Here is a 20209-nt window from a genome sequence, read left to right on the forward strand (position 1 = left end):
AAAAAAAAAAACAATTTAAATTAATAGTTTTATTCAATCGCAATAACGCACACATAAAGAAACATTATGGATTAGGTACAAATATTATTAGAACTAATTGATTTACACAGAACCTGAATTATAACATAATTTTAGAATATTTTATTGTATATAAAAGTTAAAATTGGATAGGATGAAATAACAATAATTTTGATATATGTAGATGGTTTAAAACTTGAAACAACGTGTTATAATAAATACATAATATAACTTATAAGGTACCCTTTGGTTTGGTCGCTAACTTTGCGACTAGATAATACACACACACACACACACACACATATATACACACAAGCTGCATACGCGAAATAACACTTATCGATATTATCATAGGTAATAGGTACATAATAACGACAAACATTACAATAAATAAGGACTTACTCGATTCGATAGTGAACATTAGGAATCAATTACGAAATAAATCAATATAGATGTGTTATAATATTATTATATATTATGTAAATGCCAATGGCAGTAATCACAAATCTTAACAAATATACAGGTACCTATATATATTGTATATATAGATACTGCAACGAATGTATAACTATACATAGACGGTGTCACGGAGAACTACAACGGAGCGTACAATACAACAATTGTTAATAAATACACTTATAATTATGATCTTATACGTGAAAGATTAACAAAATTATAATCACTGTTCATTTGACAATTTGACATCTTTCGATAATCGCAAGTAAACATGTCTTGATTGCAATACTATTATAATATTATATTTCTAAATAATTGTATTACCCGATATAATAAAGCAGTCACGACGTCAAAACTTGGGCATAGTTAAGCGATATATACTTGGAAAACGCGTAATTTAATACATTTTAAACAGTTAATCTGAATTACATATTTCTAATACCTATAACTAAACTAAATCGTCCATAGACTATACATTATAATATAATATAGACTCTAATGACTATATAAAAAAAATTACAATTTAGGTACTTATAGTTTAATATAATCGTGTAAATACAATAAACATTTTTTTGTGAAATTAGTACACGAAATAATAAATACATAAATAAACATATACAATATTATTATAATATATAGGTATAGGTTAATAAATGAAATTATTTACCTATATTTATTATACCTACTGTTATTATGAGGCAAGAAAAACGTTTTTTTGCAACCTGATTGCGAGTATAGTATTGAACTTTTACAGCTTATATCGCAATATATTATATATAATGAACAATCAATATTTCATCGGGTGAGTAAAATAATTTACTACCTACCTATATCTATAACTTTATTAAGTAGTACACAAAATGTCTTGCACACACTCGATAAACTTATATATAATACCAGACAACGGATAAAAATGATTCATTATTGTGATGGAGTTACGCAATATAAAACAATTTATATAATATATAATAAAAAAAAGTAAGTCGAAAATTATATAACCTTGTCGAAAAGCTAGGTGTATATAATAATAAAAATAACAGGAGCCACGCACGGACTTATCGACTTATGTATTATTGGCCTAACGTAATTAGTTGGCAAGATATATAGACACACCGGTGACGTCTGGTGACATAGTAGGTACTTACAAACTATATAATGTACGTTTCCAATCGAAAGCTTTGGAAATTAATTCAGTATGTATTGTATATATATTATTATATTATATAATATAGGACATATCATATACGCACATTTATAATATATAGGTTCAACAAGGACTCGGCGATAATCGGTATTTCGTGGACGAATGGGGGGATGAATATCGTGTGTGGGCAGGGGTTAATAGGAGGCGGACAAAATTTTAATTTACTTGATTTTCACAATTCAACGAAGTAAATTAAGATACAGTTCAACAATAGATGGTATTTGACGCAATATCACGTAATTCCGCGTCCCGTTTGTATCCAAATTAGTTCTCAGTTGGAATTTTTTTTCGAATATTTTATATGTTTAAAAAAATATATATTTATATTTTAAATCATTGTATCCAAACTGAAATTCCAATATAATAACATTTCGTAAACTCATTATACACTTTTAATTTCAAGTGTAGTGATAATTGGAAGTGGGATGGGGGAAACTGTATATTTTATATTATGTGGCGTGGAAGACGAGTATAAGTTTATCCGTTGATGACTTTTGACGATGAGGTATGGAGGTGGCCGGGTGCTGATCGCGGGAGAAATAATGGTGTGCAATGGTTCAGTCGTGGTAGGAGACATAAGACTCTAGGGGCTTGGGCAGCTTAAGCTCGGCTACCGTTTCGGGGTGTGCGTTACCGTGGCGGCCGCGAAACAGCGACCGCCGTATGGACTTGCGGCACAGCTGCTGCAGCGAATGTGGTTGCACCCACTGGGGCGCCAGGGCCTTTTTGATCTGGAAGAACACCGGTCCGAATATATTGTAACACTGAGCATGACTGAACATGGTGCGCATGACGTGCGAGTGCATCCTGGTCGGGTCCTCGCCCATCGACTGGGCGTGCCATGAAAAAAAAAAATAGGTAATTAACGTTTTTAGAAAAGAAAATAAGAACCATTAGCCGCATGCCGACATGTTATTATATGTATTGACGTATATTGCAATAATCAATACCCACAGTAAGTATAATATACTAATACACAGATACGACATAATATAATAATAATATATAAATAACCTACGTATCATTCTGTAATGATATAATAGCAGTTGGAAAAATTTTAGGTACGGTAGCGCACACGAAAGGGTCGGTATAAGATCGTAATGGGTAGTGGTAGGTGGTTGAATGATTGGTAAAATTATAATTATAAATGTAAAAGATTGATTAAAATATTTAAACATTTTTTTTTTTTTTTTGGTTTGATTAATAGATGGTATTCCGTATAAAATGTTGACACCCTCGATATAGATGTAATCCACAAAAGGAATAAATTTGAATAACAAAACAACTGCAAGCTAATTTTGAAATAAATGAGTTAAAATAGATTAATGCAATAGGTTGTAGGTATGCCAGTATTTATAAAACTACAATATAACATTTACACCAGTAGAATGAAACTGGAAGGTTAGGTTTAACAAAAGTGTAAATCCAATTAAACTCCCCGTATTACAACTTTAAAATAGGTAATTTAAATACCATTGTTGATGCAACCTGCATTTATACGTAAAAACATATTTTTTAATTTTAAATTAAGTAAATGTTTTTAAAATCAAAATTTCAAAAATAGGTGTAAAGTTCAAACTGATAAATTGATATTTATTTTGTCAGCTTAAAAAAAATCGCTTAGGTAAATGGTAAATCACTATCCTATAATGATAATATAATCAGCATACAGGTTTTTTAGTCTGCGGTACACTTAGTGACTCAAATATAGCACAATTTTGTGATAAATGATAATTTAAACATACCTACAAATTTTAAATTTAAATAATTACATACAACCGATGCGAACAATAAATGATACCTTTTATAAGGCATATTATAAATAATATAATATTTATAACTATATTGGTTTTTATTAATTTGTTTAAATGTTGTATTATATATAATACGTTTAAAATAATATAGAAACTATTAATTTAGTTATTTTGCGTATCCTTGAAACGAGTAATACTAATATGAAGTTAAAAAATAATTAATTTAATTTTAAAACTGAAAATTCCAATCGTTCTAATAAAACACTGTCGTATAAAAATTATTTAAAATCAATATTTGATATTTTTTTTTGTATAAAAATAGCTCTATAACCTAAAGTTATAACTTATAACAGTTGAATCAACTTATATATAATTTTTTTTTTAAGCCCAGAGGTTTTCTTTGGTGGGGAAATTGGTTTGGATCGTTTATAATTAGAGCCCACTTTGTACATTTAAATAGAATATATTAAACCAACCTGTGAAAGTAATGACAATGTGCGCAGACAACTGTCGTCCATGCGCCTTCTGATCATGACGGAACGTAGGAACCAAGTGAAAATGCTGTCCAGTGGGCTTTCAACCGGATCATCGGTTAAACGTCTCTGCAGTGTTGTTTGCGTTTTTGTACGGTATTCTTTCAGTAGTTTCACGTAGTGGAGTCTAGCTTCCGAATTACAATCTGTCGACAATGCACAAAAGTTAAAATAACGCGGGCCAGTCAGCACTTTAGATTAGTTGTGTAGTAGGTTTCAATGTGCCTCGGCACTGAGAAGATTACTGTAATAATGGATGTGTCAAATTTAAACTTAAAAACGAACCATATTGTTTAGGAGAAACGATTTTTATTGGAGACAGTGTGTCAATATCTATTTTTTAGGATACTTTATAGTTTATAGTAGTTCATACTATCCATGAACTGGGTTGAACAAATTCGGCCCACCGATTTTTTTGTGCTTTATCGGCCCACTTACAAACTTAATATCAATAACACCAACATCAATTTTCGATATTTTCATGATACAATTACGTAATAATTTGACGTTTTATCTACTAGCTATAGCTGATATTAAATTTGCAAGCCTTAAGCACGAGAAGGTTAGGTAATTTTTATTAAACCAACAAGCTTTTTGACCAAAAAACAAACATTTGATCAACATTAATTTAAAAAAATAAACATTTCAAATATTTGTATGTATAGCTCAATGATACATAATATTTTCGTGATAATACATGTAATTATTTAGGTACAAACATGTCATTATAGTTATTTATTTCTTAACTACAGGGTGTGTGCGGCGGGGGAGAAGTTTTTCTTTAAACATTTTAGCCAAAGGTTATAGGTTATATAGCCAGTACCAGTTGGCTGTTATAGGTTATATGGTTTTTGGCTATGGATTGGTTAGGTTGAGGTTGAGGGGGCGGGGAGTGTTCTCGTTTTAGATCATCTCACCTTCGAGCCATACGGTTGCTCCACAGTTCAATAAGAGTCTAGTGATGTCTATCGCCTGATCCATGTAATGGACGGTGTATGTAATTAACGAGCGTCCACCGTTATTCAACCAGTTGACGTCACTACCGAATTTCAGCATCATTACTGCAAACTGATATGCACGTTTAAACAATCCGCAGTTCATTAGCCGTTTGGCGCCCAATATCAGAGCTGTGTTTCCGTTCTCGTCCACAGCCCGCGACCATCGGCGCAGCTGTGCAGTCGTTGCGTTGGCCGACGTCTCTTTCAACCGGCGCACCACTTGCATCCAATTTTTGTGAATATCACCTGCAAACGATTTAAGTGGTCATAATTACTGACATTCATAGTTGTCAGTAAGGAGATGAGATGGTTGTGTTCTCGTACATATTTTTGAGTGTGTTCATATATTGCTTACCCGAAACGATGTCGAAAAATATGAAACAATTGGCGTTTGGAACATTGGGATGCTTTAAACATTTCGGACTGGACTTGAACCGGAAGCAAAACTGTATGTTAGTTATCTGTAATACGATCGAAAGGTATTAACAACAAACTACGTAATTAATATTTATTTTAACATATTCAATTTTATGGGTGTAGTTAGAATAGATTTTGTTATATAATATTTAGAATTTATTGTGATTTGTGGATACAGTAATACAATATTTCTGCGTTAAAACGATTATGAGTAACATATGTTTAAAATATCAATACAATAAGTTATATAATATATGCTATTGTTGAAATTATAGTATAGGTATATCTCCGTATCGTTAAATATTTACACCTGTCATTTACAGGTGTATAAGCTTACATCTACATGATCATTGAATAAGACATAATTGTTATAATTGATGACACAGCGATTATTTATTAATTTAATAATTGTTGATTTTGTATAATTTATTTAGCTTTTTATTAATTTAGCTCATCATCTATTAATGTAATAATGGAAAACAGGTATTCATTACTTCAATGAGTTAATGAAGTTTAATAGTTTATTGTTTAGAAATATTGTTTAAGTAGGTACTTTAAAATAAAAATAATAACCAACCTGCTTTATGCGTAGATACTAGTGTTTGGTATAAAATACTCCTAATTCTAAGCCCTTATAAATTAGCAATATTTCAAGAAATTTTAAAGCAATGTTTGAATTGAAGTACGGTAAAAAGAACATTTAATGTATTAATGTCAGTATATACTTATTTATCTATTGTTATTAATTTATTATATTATATATTATTCTCAAATCTTATAATTTAAGAAAATGTACTTTCATGGATTTACAATTATTATTGTTGGTAAAATCGTTTTGAAAATCTATTCTAAAGCGATTTAACTGTGTTTTCTTATTCAATATTGCTGATAATAAAATACTAAATAATAGTAACTTTTAGTAAATATTTATGTTTATTATATATAATACATCCCTAAGTAATAAGTTTACTATAGTTTTTAAATAATCTTCATGGTATAAATTATAAGACATGTTTTTATTTTATAGTAACATAATTTAATAGTTAGTATTAAAAAGCAATAACTATATACCGCTGGACGAGTTGCTATCAACGCATCATAGTCTTTGAAACAAAATAATTGCAACTTATCACCAACCAGCCTCCATTCTCTGAACGCACACCTGCTGCAACAACCTGCTTTTAACAAATACAAAAAACAATATTATTAAACATTCTAGTTTGTGTACGAGTGTAATATATATTGCCATGGCAGCTGGAAGGATATATTTTAAAAGCAGGAAGATCTAATCACAAATGGTATTTAGTATTTTGTAATTCATTAAAGTGTACATCAATTCATAAAATTATAGACGGTAGTACAGTACTTAAATAAAAAACGTATAACTATAACGAGAAGCTTTTTCTAATTGTGTGATACGAAATATTGAGTGTGCAATAAAAAATTAATAATTGTGCGGTGATACGACGATGTTGTGAAATTCGTTTTATTATTATTTTTAATTCACACATTTAATTTAAATATAATTATAAAATTAATTTAAAATCTATGATTATATTGATATATTTGCAAATTTGAGTTGAATAATTAATAACTAGATTATCTAGAAGATTGTTAAGCCTGGTATATACCACCACGCTCAAAATTCGAAGTTAAATTATTAATCGAAAACTAATTTTCACAATACCTTTTAAAAATCTGATTGGTTAAAATTTGGTTTCAAAATTAAAATCAACCAACTCTTAATATCGATTTTTAGAGTAAATTATTATGACTAGCAAATGAGGGAACATCTCAATGGTCAACAGATGTTTGATAGCTTAATATCGGTGATTGCATATAATTTGCATATATATTGTATATGATATATAGATAGACATTTGCAACTCTTTCACCAAATACGTATGGATAATGCACGGTATTGTCAATCTATGACTTAGTTTAGGGGCCCAACCCAAAACCATCCAAGCCTTTTTTTTAGCCCTCCTTAGAAGGCATTTATATCATAATTTTAGTGTTTTATAAGTGTGTTGAATTAAAAAAAAAATACTAAAACAGTATAGGAGATGGCTCGGTGTCAGTCCTAATCTGTCAGTATGTACTCTAATTTCTACAATATCATAACTTGTGAATTAAATTATATTATGATATGTTTGTTATAAAATAAAATACAAATAAAAATAAAAATATTTTTTTCTTTTGGCAGCCCCCATGCTATTTGTAAATGTTTAAATTGGCCCGCTAATTACAAAAGGTTGAGTCACCTATTATTAGGTAACACCTGTTATGAAGTTTTGTGTAGAAAAAGTATACACAATTTTTGCCTCTGCAAAAAAATGTCAGTGTAATGATTACAGAATATATGATTTAATTTTATTTAGGGGATATGTCACGTATAATGTTGATATACAGGTGTATATATGAATCAACCCAATTCGTTAAAGATTTAACATATATTGAAATAGATACTCATTTATTTCAGAAAAGAGGTTTTGAAAATGTTTTGTTCACATAATTTTAAGTCATTATACAATAACATTTCTATAAATAAAATATATTATAATTCAAATAATCTTTTGAATGACAACTTAAATTTTTATTTAATATTACCAAACAGAAAATTTTATTCAAAATAATAATAATCAATTAAAGTTAAAATAAGAAAAGCGGGTAAGTCGTGGATGTCACTCTGTTGTACAGTAGGTTACAAGTCGGTTACTGTAATGGATGGAATGAAATTTGAATCCAATAATATTATATCATTGTATACGAAAAACGATTCTGTCTAGGATATAATTTATTATAGATTATTATTACTTATTAAAATATTTGAAAATTTTTTATGGATTTCTAGTTTAAAATAATTTGCAAATTTTCGTGATTTTTACGTATTTTGTCAAAATTCAAACTTTGAATGCTTATAAAACAAAATTGTGACTATGAATTTATTTTATTTTTCAACTGCTATTGTAACAATATGTTAAGAGCCTTGTATTAAATTTTCAAGCTTTTCTGTCTAACAAATAAATTTTTATCGATATTAATTTAAAAAAAACTAATATTGATCGAAAATTTCAAATGCCTATGAATAGTTCAACTTAAGTCGATATTTTTTGAAAATTGCATGGTGGATAGAATATACTTATATAAACGTTCGGTGAAAATTTCATGTATCTATGGTGATTTGATTTAAAATTACATCAAAAACCAAAATCGATTTTGTCGAAAAATTAGTGTGCGTAAATTTACCGTTTTTCCCTTAATTTTTAGTTTGTTTTTCTCGATTATTTAGAAAAATATTAAGAATTTTGAATAATAATAATAATAAAAACTTTTGACCCCCAAAGTACCAACTAGATTCACTTTCTGATCGAACTAGGTACCGAAGTCAAAAATCGAAGCATTTTTACTGCCCCAAAACGCGATGACAGATACAAAAAAAAAAATAAATAAAACACACAACATGGTAAAATCAATACATTCATCGCTCCGCTCAGAATCTAAAACACACATCATTGTAAAATCAATACATTCATCACTTCGTTCAGAATCTAAAATGACAGAAAAACGGGAATTTTTGAGGAAAACCAATTTTCGACCAAATCTATTTTCCTATATGGTTATAATTCAAAAACTAATCACTATAAATACTTTAATTTTTACGAAATAGCGTAACGATATCGATTTATCCCCAAACGAATTTAAACATTTGTTATTATTCAAAAAGTATAGGTCTCAGATACTTGAAAATTTTACCAGTTACTTAGATTGGCATTTTCTTTACATGATTTAATTTTCAAAATATTTTGACTTTTTTGAGATATTTATAGACAATTGAAATTTTAAATTTTTTTGAAAATTTTTTTTTTGAAGTGTCAATAAAATTTTTTTGGCCCAATCAAAATACTTGGCAATTTAATACAAAGTTCCTCATAAGTTATTCTTATAGTAATTAATAAAATTATAAGAATACATAGTGACAAATTTTTTTATAAGCATTTAAAGTTCAAATTTTGACTAAATACATAAAAGTTACGGCAATGTTCAAATTATCTTAGATAGAAATTCATAAAAGTTTTTCTTTTCAATTCTAATATTTGAGAATTTAATACAAGGCTCCTAAAATATTTTTACAATAGCAGTTGAAAAATAAAAGAAATGCATAGTCACATTTTTTTTTTACAAGCATTTAAATTTAAATTTTGAAAACATACGTAAAAGTCATGAAAATTCGTAAATTATTTTATCCTAGAAATTCATAAAAATTTTCCTTTTATATCTAAGATTTGAAAATTTAATACAAGGGTCCTAAAATATTTTTACAATAGCAGTTTAAAAATAAAAGAAATGCATAGTCACATTTTTTTTTTACAAGCATTTAAATTTAAATTTTGACAAAATACGTAAAAATCACACAAATTCCCAAATTATCTTAAGCTAGAAATTCATAAAAAATTTTCTTTTTCAATCTAAGATTTAAAATTTAATACAAGATTTCTTATAAGTTCGTCAACCTTTATCATAAAATAACAATAATCAAATTAAGTTTTTATAAGCGTTTGAAATTCAAATTTTTACAACATTGGATTTTCACTAGATTTCTCATTTGGCGATTTTCTTATTTTGGTGTAACTCTAAAAAAAATGACCGCAAATACTTAAAATTTTCACTCAATGTTTATATAGGCATTTTATATATTTGATAACATTTTCAAAATATTTAGATTTGTTTTGAGCTGTTTACTGATATTTTAATTTTTCAACTTTTTTTGTTTTTTTTTCTATAAATATCGATAAAAATTTTAAAAAAACTAATTATGATCGAAAATTGCAAATGCCTATAAATAGTTCAACTTGAGTAAAAAATTTTTAAATTTACCGTTTTTCCTTAATTTTCAGTTTGTTTATTCCGATTATTTAACAAAATATTTAGAATTTTTATTTTTGACACCCCTAAGTACCAACTAGATTCACTTTCTGATCTAACAATAAAGTACTACAGTCGAAAATCGAAGCTTCTTTACTTCCTCAAAACGTGATGACAGACACAAAAAATAAAACACACACATCATGGTAAGATCAGCCACCTTCATATTGTATTTGGTATAGCCACTCTTCATAACAGAACTTTAAAAACAGATAAAATAGGAAACAAAACTATTAGACGTTAAATTATTTTCTTCTACATCCCTGGAAAAAAAGCTATATTGCTCTTGTGTTTTTCTAGATGTAGCACAAGCGTTCGACCGAGTGTGGCATAAAGGTTTGCAATTTAAACTTAAAAAATGTCTTCCCTCTTCATTATACTTATTAATTAAATCTTATTTGGCTGATAGACATTTTTAAGTCCAATACAACTCATCGATTTTAGGAATCACACCAATTAAAGCGGGTGTACCATAAGGTGGTATACTTTCCCTTTTTCTCTTCAACGTCTACGTAGCTGACCAATCCACCACGCAACAAACTATTGTAGCCAATTATGTCGACGACAAAGTAATTTTATTATCAATAAGAATCCTCTAACTGCCTCATCAAACTTACAAGTACATCTAAATCACTTATCCGAATGGTACCAAAAATGGCGAGTCAAAATCAATCAAAATAAATCCATACACACAATGTTCACACTCAAACAAGGGATATGTCTAAACGTAACCCTTAAAAATGTACAAATTCCCACTTCCGATACTGGAAAATATCTAGGATTGATCCTTGATAAAAGACCGACATAGAATAAACACCTACAAACCAAACAAATAACTTTAAATAATCGCATGCGCATGCTCAGATCTCTCTTAATTAGAAAAAGTGCTCCACCCTTAACACCAAACTATTAATCTAAAAAACTCTACTTAAACCAATCTGGACGTATGGACTCCACCTGTGGGGTGCTGCAAAAAAATCCAACACTAATCGAATCCAAACACATACCAAAATATATCAATCCGACGACTATCTAATGCCCCGCCTTATATCTATAACAAATTCTTCATAATGATCTTCATATGAGAACAATTGAAGAGGAAGCACACATTTTTTACACACGTTTTCACAAACGACTTCAAACCCATTCAAACCCTCTCATAAAAGATCTTTCCATCCTTACACTCCCAGGAAATCCTAACCGCAGATTAAAAAGGAAATGGTGCCGTGACCTTTTACAAAATTTAAATGACTAACGTCTCTATATGTAATTATAATAATTAATCAATAGCCAAGAGTCATTAATGGGTGGCTGCTTAATCATACGTTTCATGTCTTATTTTTATTTCATTTTTTTTCTGATTTGTTTTGTTTTGTCTATGCTCTCATCAAATAAGCTTATTGTGCTAATATTGTACAGATTGTTTATATCTAATAAAAATTTTAAAAATTTAAAAATTATTTGCAATATTCTATAACTATAGGTAGGTACAATAAATAAATATTATATAATTAAAAACTGTCTTTTTATTTGTATAGTTTAAATTTTAAATATTTAAAAAATAAAATAAATTATATTAGTTAGGTATATATGCTCAGAATCTAAAGTAAAAATTGAATGTCTTCATTAAAAAATAAAAAATAAAAAATAGAAAAAATATATGTTCTTAGGAACATTTTGTTTTAAAAAACTATTAAAGTTTTTGAATAATGAGTGTAATATACGTTAAATAGATGTTCCAAAATATATATTATTTTTAAATTTAAGGTATTTCTCAAACCGCAAACATACTTTTGCATTCTCCTCCATGCCATTCACCAGCGATTATTTTGTCGATATCATTGTCCGCCGACGGTATACACAATGTGGACACTTCCGCCTGACTCTCGAGCTGTTGGCTTTCTGACGACGGGCCACCGGAAGCGACGTCAAACTGTAATGAAGCCAGCGGATCGTCGCTGCAACCTTCGGCACCCTCAGTCATAGTGTCATTTTTGTTACTGTGATCAAAATTAAAAATTTTATTTTAATAAATGTCTGAAAAAAATTACTTAATAATTAAAATTATATGATGATTTTTTTAAATATATAAGTAAAGTGTAATATTTATATTTAGTTATATATTATTTGTGTTGACTATTAATATTCTTTAAAATTTTTTTTTTTTGATTTTCAGTTATTAAGCTACTATAATATTATTACAAAAAACATTTTCAGAGCGCTAAAGTCAATAATTGTTGCCTGAAAAAGTTTCGCATATCCTTTTTAAGGTTCAACAGTCTAAGAACCACGGATTAGTTTACTTAAGTAATTATATCAAATAAAGTTTAAAAAGTTAAATGCTAATAAATAATAATTGGTATACGCACTATACGACATAATAGTAAATACTAATTATATTGTCGTTCCTTTATGTCTTACTGTAAACCAATACCATATTAAGTACCTACTAACATCAAGCTAGTTTTTACTTAAAGTCAATGTTTAATAATAATTGAAAACTTTAGATAGGTTTTTTAAATCCTATATAGTACAATATCTAAGATATCGCATAGGTATATCAAATTATATATGTTATGCACTTAAATAGGTAGATAGGTACGTTATAAATGATAGAATACTATTTATGTCAGAATTATTTATAAATGATAATAAACTGCAAGAGGGTACTTAACATAAATTTTAAGTAGAATTGCTAATAAACCATTGATATTTTATTGCCCGATAAAATAAATTAATATAATCATTCAAAAAGTATAAGGATTATATTGAAATACAATAAACGACACTTACGAAATTTAAGATTATGCCAATTACTGTGTCACTGAACTTTATAATAATCGTGAAGGTATTTACTAAACACTGTATGATATGATAAAATAGTAAGAAATAATATATGTATTATGATAGATATATATGATATCAGTTGTTTTATTATTAATATTTAGATTAATAAGGAAATAGTTATATGTTTATAAATATATTGCAGTATTTAAAAACCTCATCAATACCTATTATTATCAATTGTATTTTTGTTGTATATTAGGTATTCCACCTTCGAACAAATCATGTTACGCAGATGAAATGCAGAGGTATACTTGAGTACTTATATATTATTATTCATGACTAAAAGTCGAATGTTTTTTAATTATTGACCGAAAATTTTGTTATTACGCCAAGTACCCAAGTCACGGTACGGTCATAGTTTTTGATGTCTTTATAATTGACTACAGCGATTGCGATAGACAAACGCGTGGCAGCGGTAGTCAAACTAAATTGATATGGAAAAAAACGGTGTTTTTTTATCTTTACTGTTATATTATATGTTAACGACTTGTGAGGTGAACGGGAAACAGGGGAACATGGAATGCTGAAGGTTATTGCCTCTCATACACATTGCGCGCGTATGATGGAGTGTTTATGCAATGCGGAATTGTTCGAATCACCGCAATAATGCACATTCATTGAAAGTGTAAGTAGATATGTATCGTAGTGCGGTGCATCGTTGTTATTACTATGTGCATTGGTGATGGTGGTAAAAAATGAAATATTCTAACTAATAACGATTTATGTCACATATCATACATGTTTAATACATAAACTGTATTAGATACTATAGGTACATAATATTATTGTATTATGTGCCACACTATTTTGTGTATCTGCAGTTTTCAGAGATTTTTTTATGTACCGTTCGTATGAAAATTACGAGGCGATATATTATCATATGAAGCTCACCATTTTATATTATTTATATATATATATATAACTTGAAAGTTGTCAAAAGTGAAGTTCTATATCGTTATTCGTTAATAATATTGTTTTGTCGATTTCTAGTATTTTTCAGTACATATATAGTGTAACTACCTATACAATATTTTTTATCATGTCACGCGTAAAATATAATGCATTTCTACAAATATAATATATAAATCACAATAATTATAAGTAGGTAGGTACACTAAATCGAATAATTTCAGAAATTTGTTAATTATGAGAGACATCTAAAGTGCGATCAAATTAAAAACTAAAATACTTTTTAGAGTCTAAAAAAAAATAAATAAAAATAGACCAATATTTTTGGCTTAAGAAATTTGTCCAAGTTTAGCGACCCTATTGCGATGACCGCCTGACTTTTACTATAGCTCTGTCAACTACTATATCTATAAAATGTTATGACACCAGAACAATTATTCATAGCTAATTATTTATATGATGGGTACTAAAATAGTCTTAAATAAAAATAATATTTTGTTTAACTTATAATTACACATTAATTGGTTACGTTTAATATTTTATAGGCATGAATCGTCGTGAATATGTGTATAGCTGGTCATTTGTATTGATTAAGGTGTTTAAACTCATAGTTTGTATCAAGAATAATATAATATTAAGATTAAAATATCATATTATTTTTCACTAAGTATATGAGTCTCGACCGCACCTTGTTAAAGTACCATCACTGCAGGGCCGTAACGGTACATAATTTTATAAAACATTAAATTATAGTATCATATCATGTTGTGTGCGAATATAGAATCTACATGACATTAAGCGCAATTTACAATTATTCACATTTTACGATGATTATAGTTTTATCAATACCTATATAAAATATAATTATTCATGCCAATAGTGGATAGGTACCTATTATAATCTTATAACATTGATAAAACATACGTGACGTATCGTACACATATGTATAATCAATGCGTATTATACTTTTTGTATTGGTGTCTTATACTATTTTTTTTAATGATTTGCAACGCTGCACTTGTGAGCTATGATCTTGTAACAATATAATATTATGTATTCGATCCCGATTCGCCATTCTTCAATTATATCACTATCTTTTTAATTTTTCTGTTAAATATGATATCTGCATTCTGAAATAATACCTACATAGTAATATAACAGTATAATATTAGGATCATTGAATTAATTTTATAGACAAAAAAACGACGATTATATTAGTTGTAACATTTGTATGGGACATATTAATAAATTAATAATTTATGATTTTTATATTTTGTTTTTCGGGATAGTATTGTTTTAATCTTTGATTTTGTATATTTTTTTTTATAAAGAATATACAATCAAGCCTAAGGGCTTAATAAGAATATATGCTTCAAGCAATTTATTAATACACGAAAAAAGGGTGAGGGAAGAAATCGTCCAATGATCGCTTTCCCTTTTAACTATATAAATATAATTTTATTAAATTAAATTAATAAGTTAGTAGTATAAATAGTTCTATACTTATTTTATTTTACTACTTTGGAAACGTCGGTTGAGTCATTGGGAAGTAGGTATATATACCTATCTATATAAGAAATGAACGAATGTAATACGAACGAGTATTGTGCAGGCACAATGCAGAACAGTACGCATAGGTCTGCTCTAACGGTTGTGTGTCCGTTATGTTCTTCATCGTTGTAACGATTGAATGAGCGCGTGTTTTTCGGCTACATTACACACCACTTCAAGTCATCTTGGAATAGAAATAAGTAATAGCTATAAATATGTAATACGTATACAAAAACAGAGAATAAACCCAGAAAAACACTACATAAAGACAGAGGTGTGCTGAATAGGAAAAAACGAAGAAATAAAGTATAAAAAATAAAGTGATGAAAGGTCGATCCTCTTTGCCCGTCGATGACCTCACGTAAATACCTATGTACAGTCGATGTATACAGTCAGTATTCTCTACACATTTAAAAGAATACACATGACATTCAATATTGCACAACATTTTTCTTCGGCGTCCACGGACATGATATGTACCTGCATAATAAATTACTCAATTGTCATTATTTCTTCAAACTAAACAATTTAATAGAACTATTTGGATATTAATCAATAATCTTTATGGAATATAACCAATTTATTTAACTAGAGTTGGGTACTAACTACTTTAGGTCTAACTAGTTCTATGGTGGAGTTATATTTAGGTATGTTATTATATTTTATCACAGCATAATACTTAATACAACTAATAAATAATGGCTCTGATATTCAATGTTTTAATTATTGTTATAATACTGCTATATACTTTTATAGTTGTTTAAAAATACATCGCACTTAGAAATAATAAAGTAACATAAGGACACGGTAAAATATAAGTAAGGTATTTCAATTAATTTGCAAGCGTATAATAATAAAATATTAAATTACATACGAGTTGAAAGTAATACTATCCATATTCTATAGTATAGTATATAATGAATACTTCAATTAAATTACTCATATACCTGCGTCCTGCCTGGTATTATAGAGATATGTGAAAATGACAAAATATAGTATTACTGACATTTTTTGTTATTTTCATGAACTTTAAGCTTAAAATGTTTATGATACCTGAGTATCATATTTTTGAAAACTCGATAACACACATTAAGTTTAAAATATTAACCTACATAGATTTTTTACATTTCTATAACGTAGAGGTTACATTAACAAATATTTGAAATATTATAACTTATTAGCAAATACATATAGGTAATCGAAATTTACCAATTCAAAAAATATATTATAGGATAATATAGCGATCTTACAAAAAATGTAATTATTTAAATAATAATGTTTATATATTTGCAGTAAATTTTGTAAATTTTGTAAATTGAATATGTTTTGTTATTTTTTTGTTTTGGTAAAAATAAATTGCATTTAAAATGTATGAAACATATTCACTCAAGCGGAAAAAAATGAATTGAAAATTGTCAATATAATATATTATAATGTTGGTGAAATACGTTATAAATATTGTATACACAACATTATATAGTTTATAAAAAATGCGCCAACTATATGTTAAAAATTGAGTGCTCGTAAAGTAATCAAATACACTCACTCGTTTGAGAATTCCAGATGTCTGTTGAGTGTTGGGTACTAAAATAAATAGACTGAAGAATGAACGCAAACTCGTTATTATTTCGAGTGGATTGGACGCGATATAGGTATGGGATGTATATAGTATATGCCTACGCAAAATATAAACGGAAAAGAAAACAAACGTAGCAACAATATAATATTCTATACATAATGAAATACGTAATTTGTTATACATCTATGTATAAGTAAAAAATTGTTTTATTTGAAATTCCGTCGAACGACTTCCGCGTGATAGCACATATTAGTATATTACATAGCTCGCCGTGGAAACGCACTAATAATCGGTGTCGGCTCGAAATGCAGCGTAGAGAAAAAATGTCTGGTGTGAATAAACAAAAAAAAAAATTAAACTAGGGACACTGCGTGGATTTCTCAATCTCAGCCAGCCCGCGTTGTCACCTCAGCATGGTTCAACGATTCTTTTGTGATTTGAGACTAGCAGCCGCCTTCTATACTGTTTTTGCTGTTGCTGCTCCTCCTCCTCCTTATCCTAATATTCAACATCCACGTGGTCCAAAAAGAAACCGATAAACCCGTTCGCCAAAAATAAAATATATATACGAGTATCGTATAACAAAGAAGATACTTGAAAGGAAAAATGCAAGTATGAAAAATATTGACGACATAACCGGTTGAGTGTTAAAATAAAAAACATCTGCATAGCTTACTTATACATATATACAGTAGAGGGTAGAGTTACTTTACTCGATGTTAAGTATATCAACTTTTTTTTATACCAACTCGTATACAGGGCGATTCGTTAAGTATAATGGTCGTATGGTGCTCATCTTTTGTTATAATAATGAATTTATTAAAATTCGAATTTTGTATGTACCTTCAAACCATATTATTTAAAAATATTTTTCAGCTACATCATTGTCATATAAAAATGTCTTGTGGAAGTACTTATTTTTTTCAAAGAATAACCACACTATTTTAAAGTAAATCACCTGCAAGTCAATAATTTTTTTATGTATATTATAATATAATAAATATATATATTATATATCAGAATTCAAAACAATAGTTTCTAAGCTATTATAAATTTTATATTATATTATGTATATTAATAATAGCAGTCTACACTCCGTGATAAAAATTAATAGGTTAAGATTATTGATGTTATGGTATATAGTTAAACATAAATATTAATTTAAAATATATGTATTATTAGAAACAGGATACTTTTATAAGTTATAAAATGCTAATTAGGTGAATTAATGAGTGATTAATAACATTTTAAAATTGTTGTGCTTCCCAATCTTCTAAACTTTTTGCCACGTACCTTATACATAAAGTGTAATAACTTAGAAAATTCTCGTTTTATTAATACTTGAGTTAAAATTTTATTTGTACCCAAATGTTAAACAATTTACAGTAAAAACGGATTGGATTCAAATATACTTTGAAAAACGGGAAGCTACTTTCATCACAAGATACTCCTTAAAAAATGGCATAAATATTCTAAAAGTATTTTAAGATATTGCTATATTATACCATTAAAGCCACAGTCAAAAAATTTTATTAAGTAATAATTTAAAGTATTAAAATATAACGAAAAGATAAAATTAAACTGATTTTGCTTAGTAAACACCCTGTATATAGCTACAGTCGATCGGAGGCGGTCACTGGGATTGCGAATGTTTGAGTTGATGGGAGGGGAGTAGGTGGACAGAAAAGGGCCGGATACATCCCGCTGAACTACCCGAACTTTTAGTATGAGTACGTATGTTTGTGTGTGTGTGTACACGTGCCGTCGAAAACATAATATAGGTACCTACAAATGGCGCACGCCTCTGTCGATTGCGCTTTTGCAGCGCTCACCGCGGAATAGGGACGACACTATCACGCCGAATGGCCGCAAAATAATTTTTTTTTCGATTACAAATTTCAAGTGGATTGCATTGCGTTATATTTATATTTATGCATAGCATATTTTATTGAATATTATGTTATAATATTAAGTGCGCTCTGCCGTATTGCCAGTTTCAGAACGCGGGAGAGAACGACCAACATATTATTATTATTATTATTATTGCCGACGCGCCGTTAGCGTACCGAGGTCGGTGAACCATCGGCGGTCACGTCGGTCCTTGCCAAATTATATTACCGTACGACGGCAATGCTCGCGTCGCCTACTGCTCGTAAACGTATTAATTTGTTCGTCAACAGAAAATTGCAGAACTATCCCTTAGGCATGCCGTTTCCGAAACTCAATTACTATTATTATTTGCGTCATTAGTTCGAACGGTAGTAATTATCATACTATTGGAAATAGTTAGTATTTTATAGGTAAGGGTTTTTTTTTTTTTTTTGTAATATATTAAAACGAATTGCTTTTACTGAAACGTTATTTCTAGGCAATATTCCAAAAATTTAACAAAAAAAAAGTTAAAAAAATATATTATTATAATTTAGGTAGTGTCTATAGTGTATATTATCAAACAGTAACACTATTTAATCTATTCTATGGATACACCATGTCACCAATTTACATAGAAGTTATTACATAGGCATATACTATAAACATAAACTAAATAGGTACTATACACTGCACAGTACGTCAGTACACACTAAACGCAATGCATTATTTAAAAAATGTCAAAATACTGTTAAAGTATTATTCTATTGGTATAATATCGCATTACCTATACGAAGATAAATCACAACTTAGCTAAACAATACACAAGTTCATAAAGTATAACAATCCTCACTCATTCACTACGTGTTTTGAGCAAAACTTATTCCGTTTGCTATATAATGTGCAATTGTTCGATTATCGATGCAATATATGTTGAAAAGTTCTAAGCTTCTATATAACTAATATTTTTTGAATATTATAAGAAAACAACTGAAATAGTCAAAGAAAATATACCCTTACTTTTCGTTTGAAATGAAAACGCGTAAAAAGTTTAATTTATGTTAAGCCACTTATGATTAACAGCTTATATTCAATTTTCTAGCTTTTTGAACGAATAAAATAATTAATGTTATAAAATAATCAGAAAA

General features: G+C 28.4%; 1 protein-coding gene across 2 annotated transcripts in view; it reads right to left on the minus strand.

Annotated features, from left to right (window-relative positions):
• Positions 1–14: 14 nt before the first annotated feature.
• Positions 15–20209, minus strand: part of LOC107161327 (uncharacterized) — a 36544-nt gene continuing 16349 nt past the window's right edge. The window contains exons 3-8 of one of the 2 annotated variants that reach the window (XM_089226167.1): positions 12098–12306; positions 6452–6555; positions 5319–5424; positions 4883–5209; positions 3909–4111; positions 15–2508 (exon numbers count right to left, since the gene is read on the minus strand). In XM_089226167.1, coding sequence (XP_089082293.1) covers positions 2236–2508; positions 3909–4111; positions 4883–5209; positions 5319–5424; positions 6452–6555; positions 12098–12306 — 1222 coding nt within the window. In that variant the 3' untranslated portion in view covers positions 15–2235. Of the gene's footprint in view, positions 2509–3908; positions 4112–4882; positions 5210–5318; positions 5425–6451; positions 6559–12097; positions 12307–20209 lie in introns of both variants that reach the window. The other variant, XM_089226165.1, reaches the window with a different exon arrangement.

Source organism: Diuraphis noxia, unplaced genomic scaffold, assembly GCF_037042655.1.
Source record: "Diuraphis noxia isolate RWA-SAM2 unplaced genomic scaffold, SU_Dnox_SAM2 contig0004, whole genome shotgun sequence".
Classification (NCBI taxonomy): domain Eukaryota; kingdom Metazoa; phylum Arthropoda; class Insecta; order Hemiptera; family Aphididae; genus Diuraphis; species Diuraphis noxia.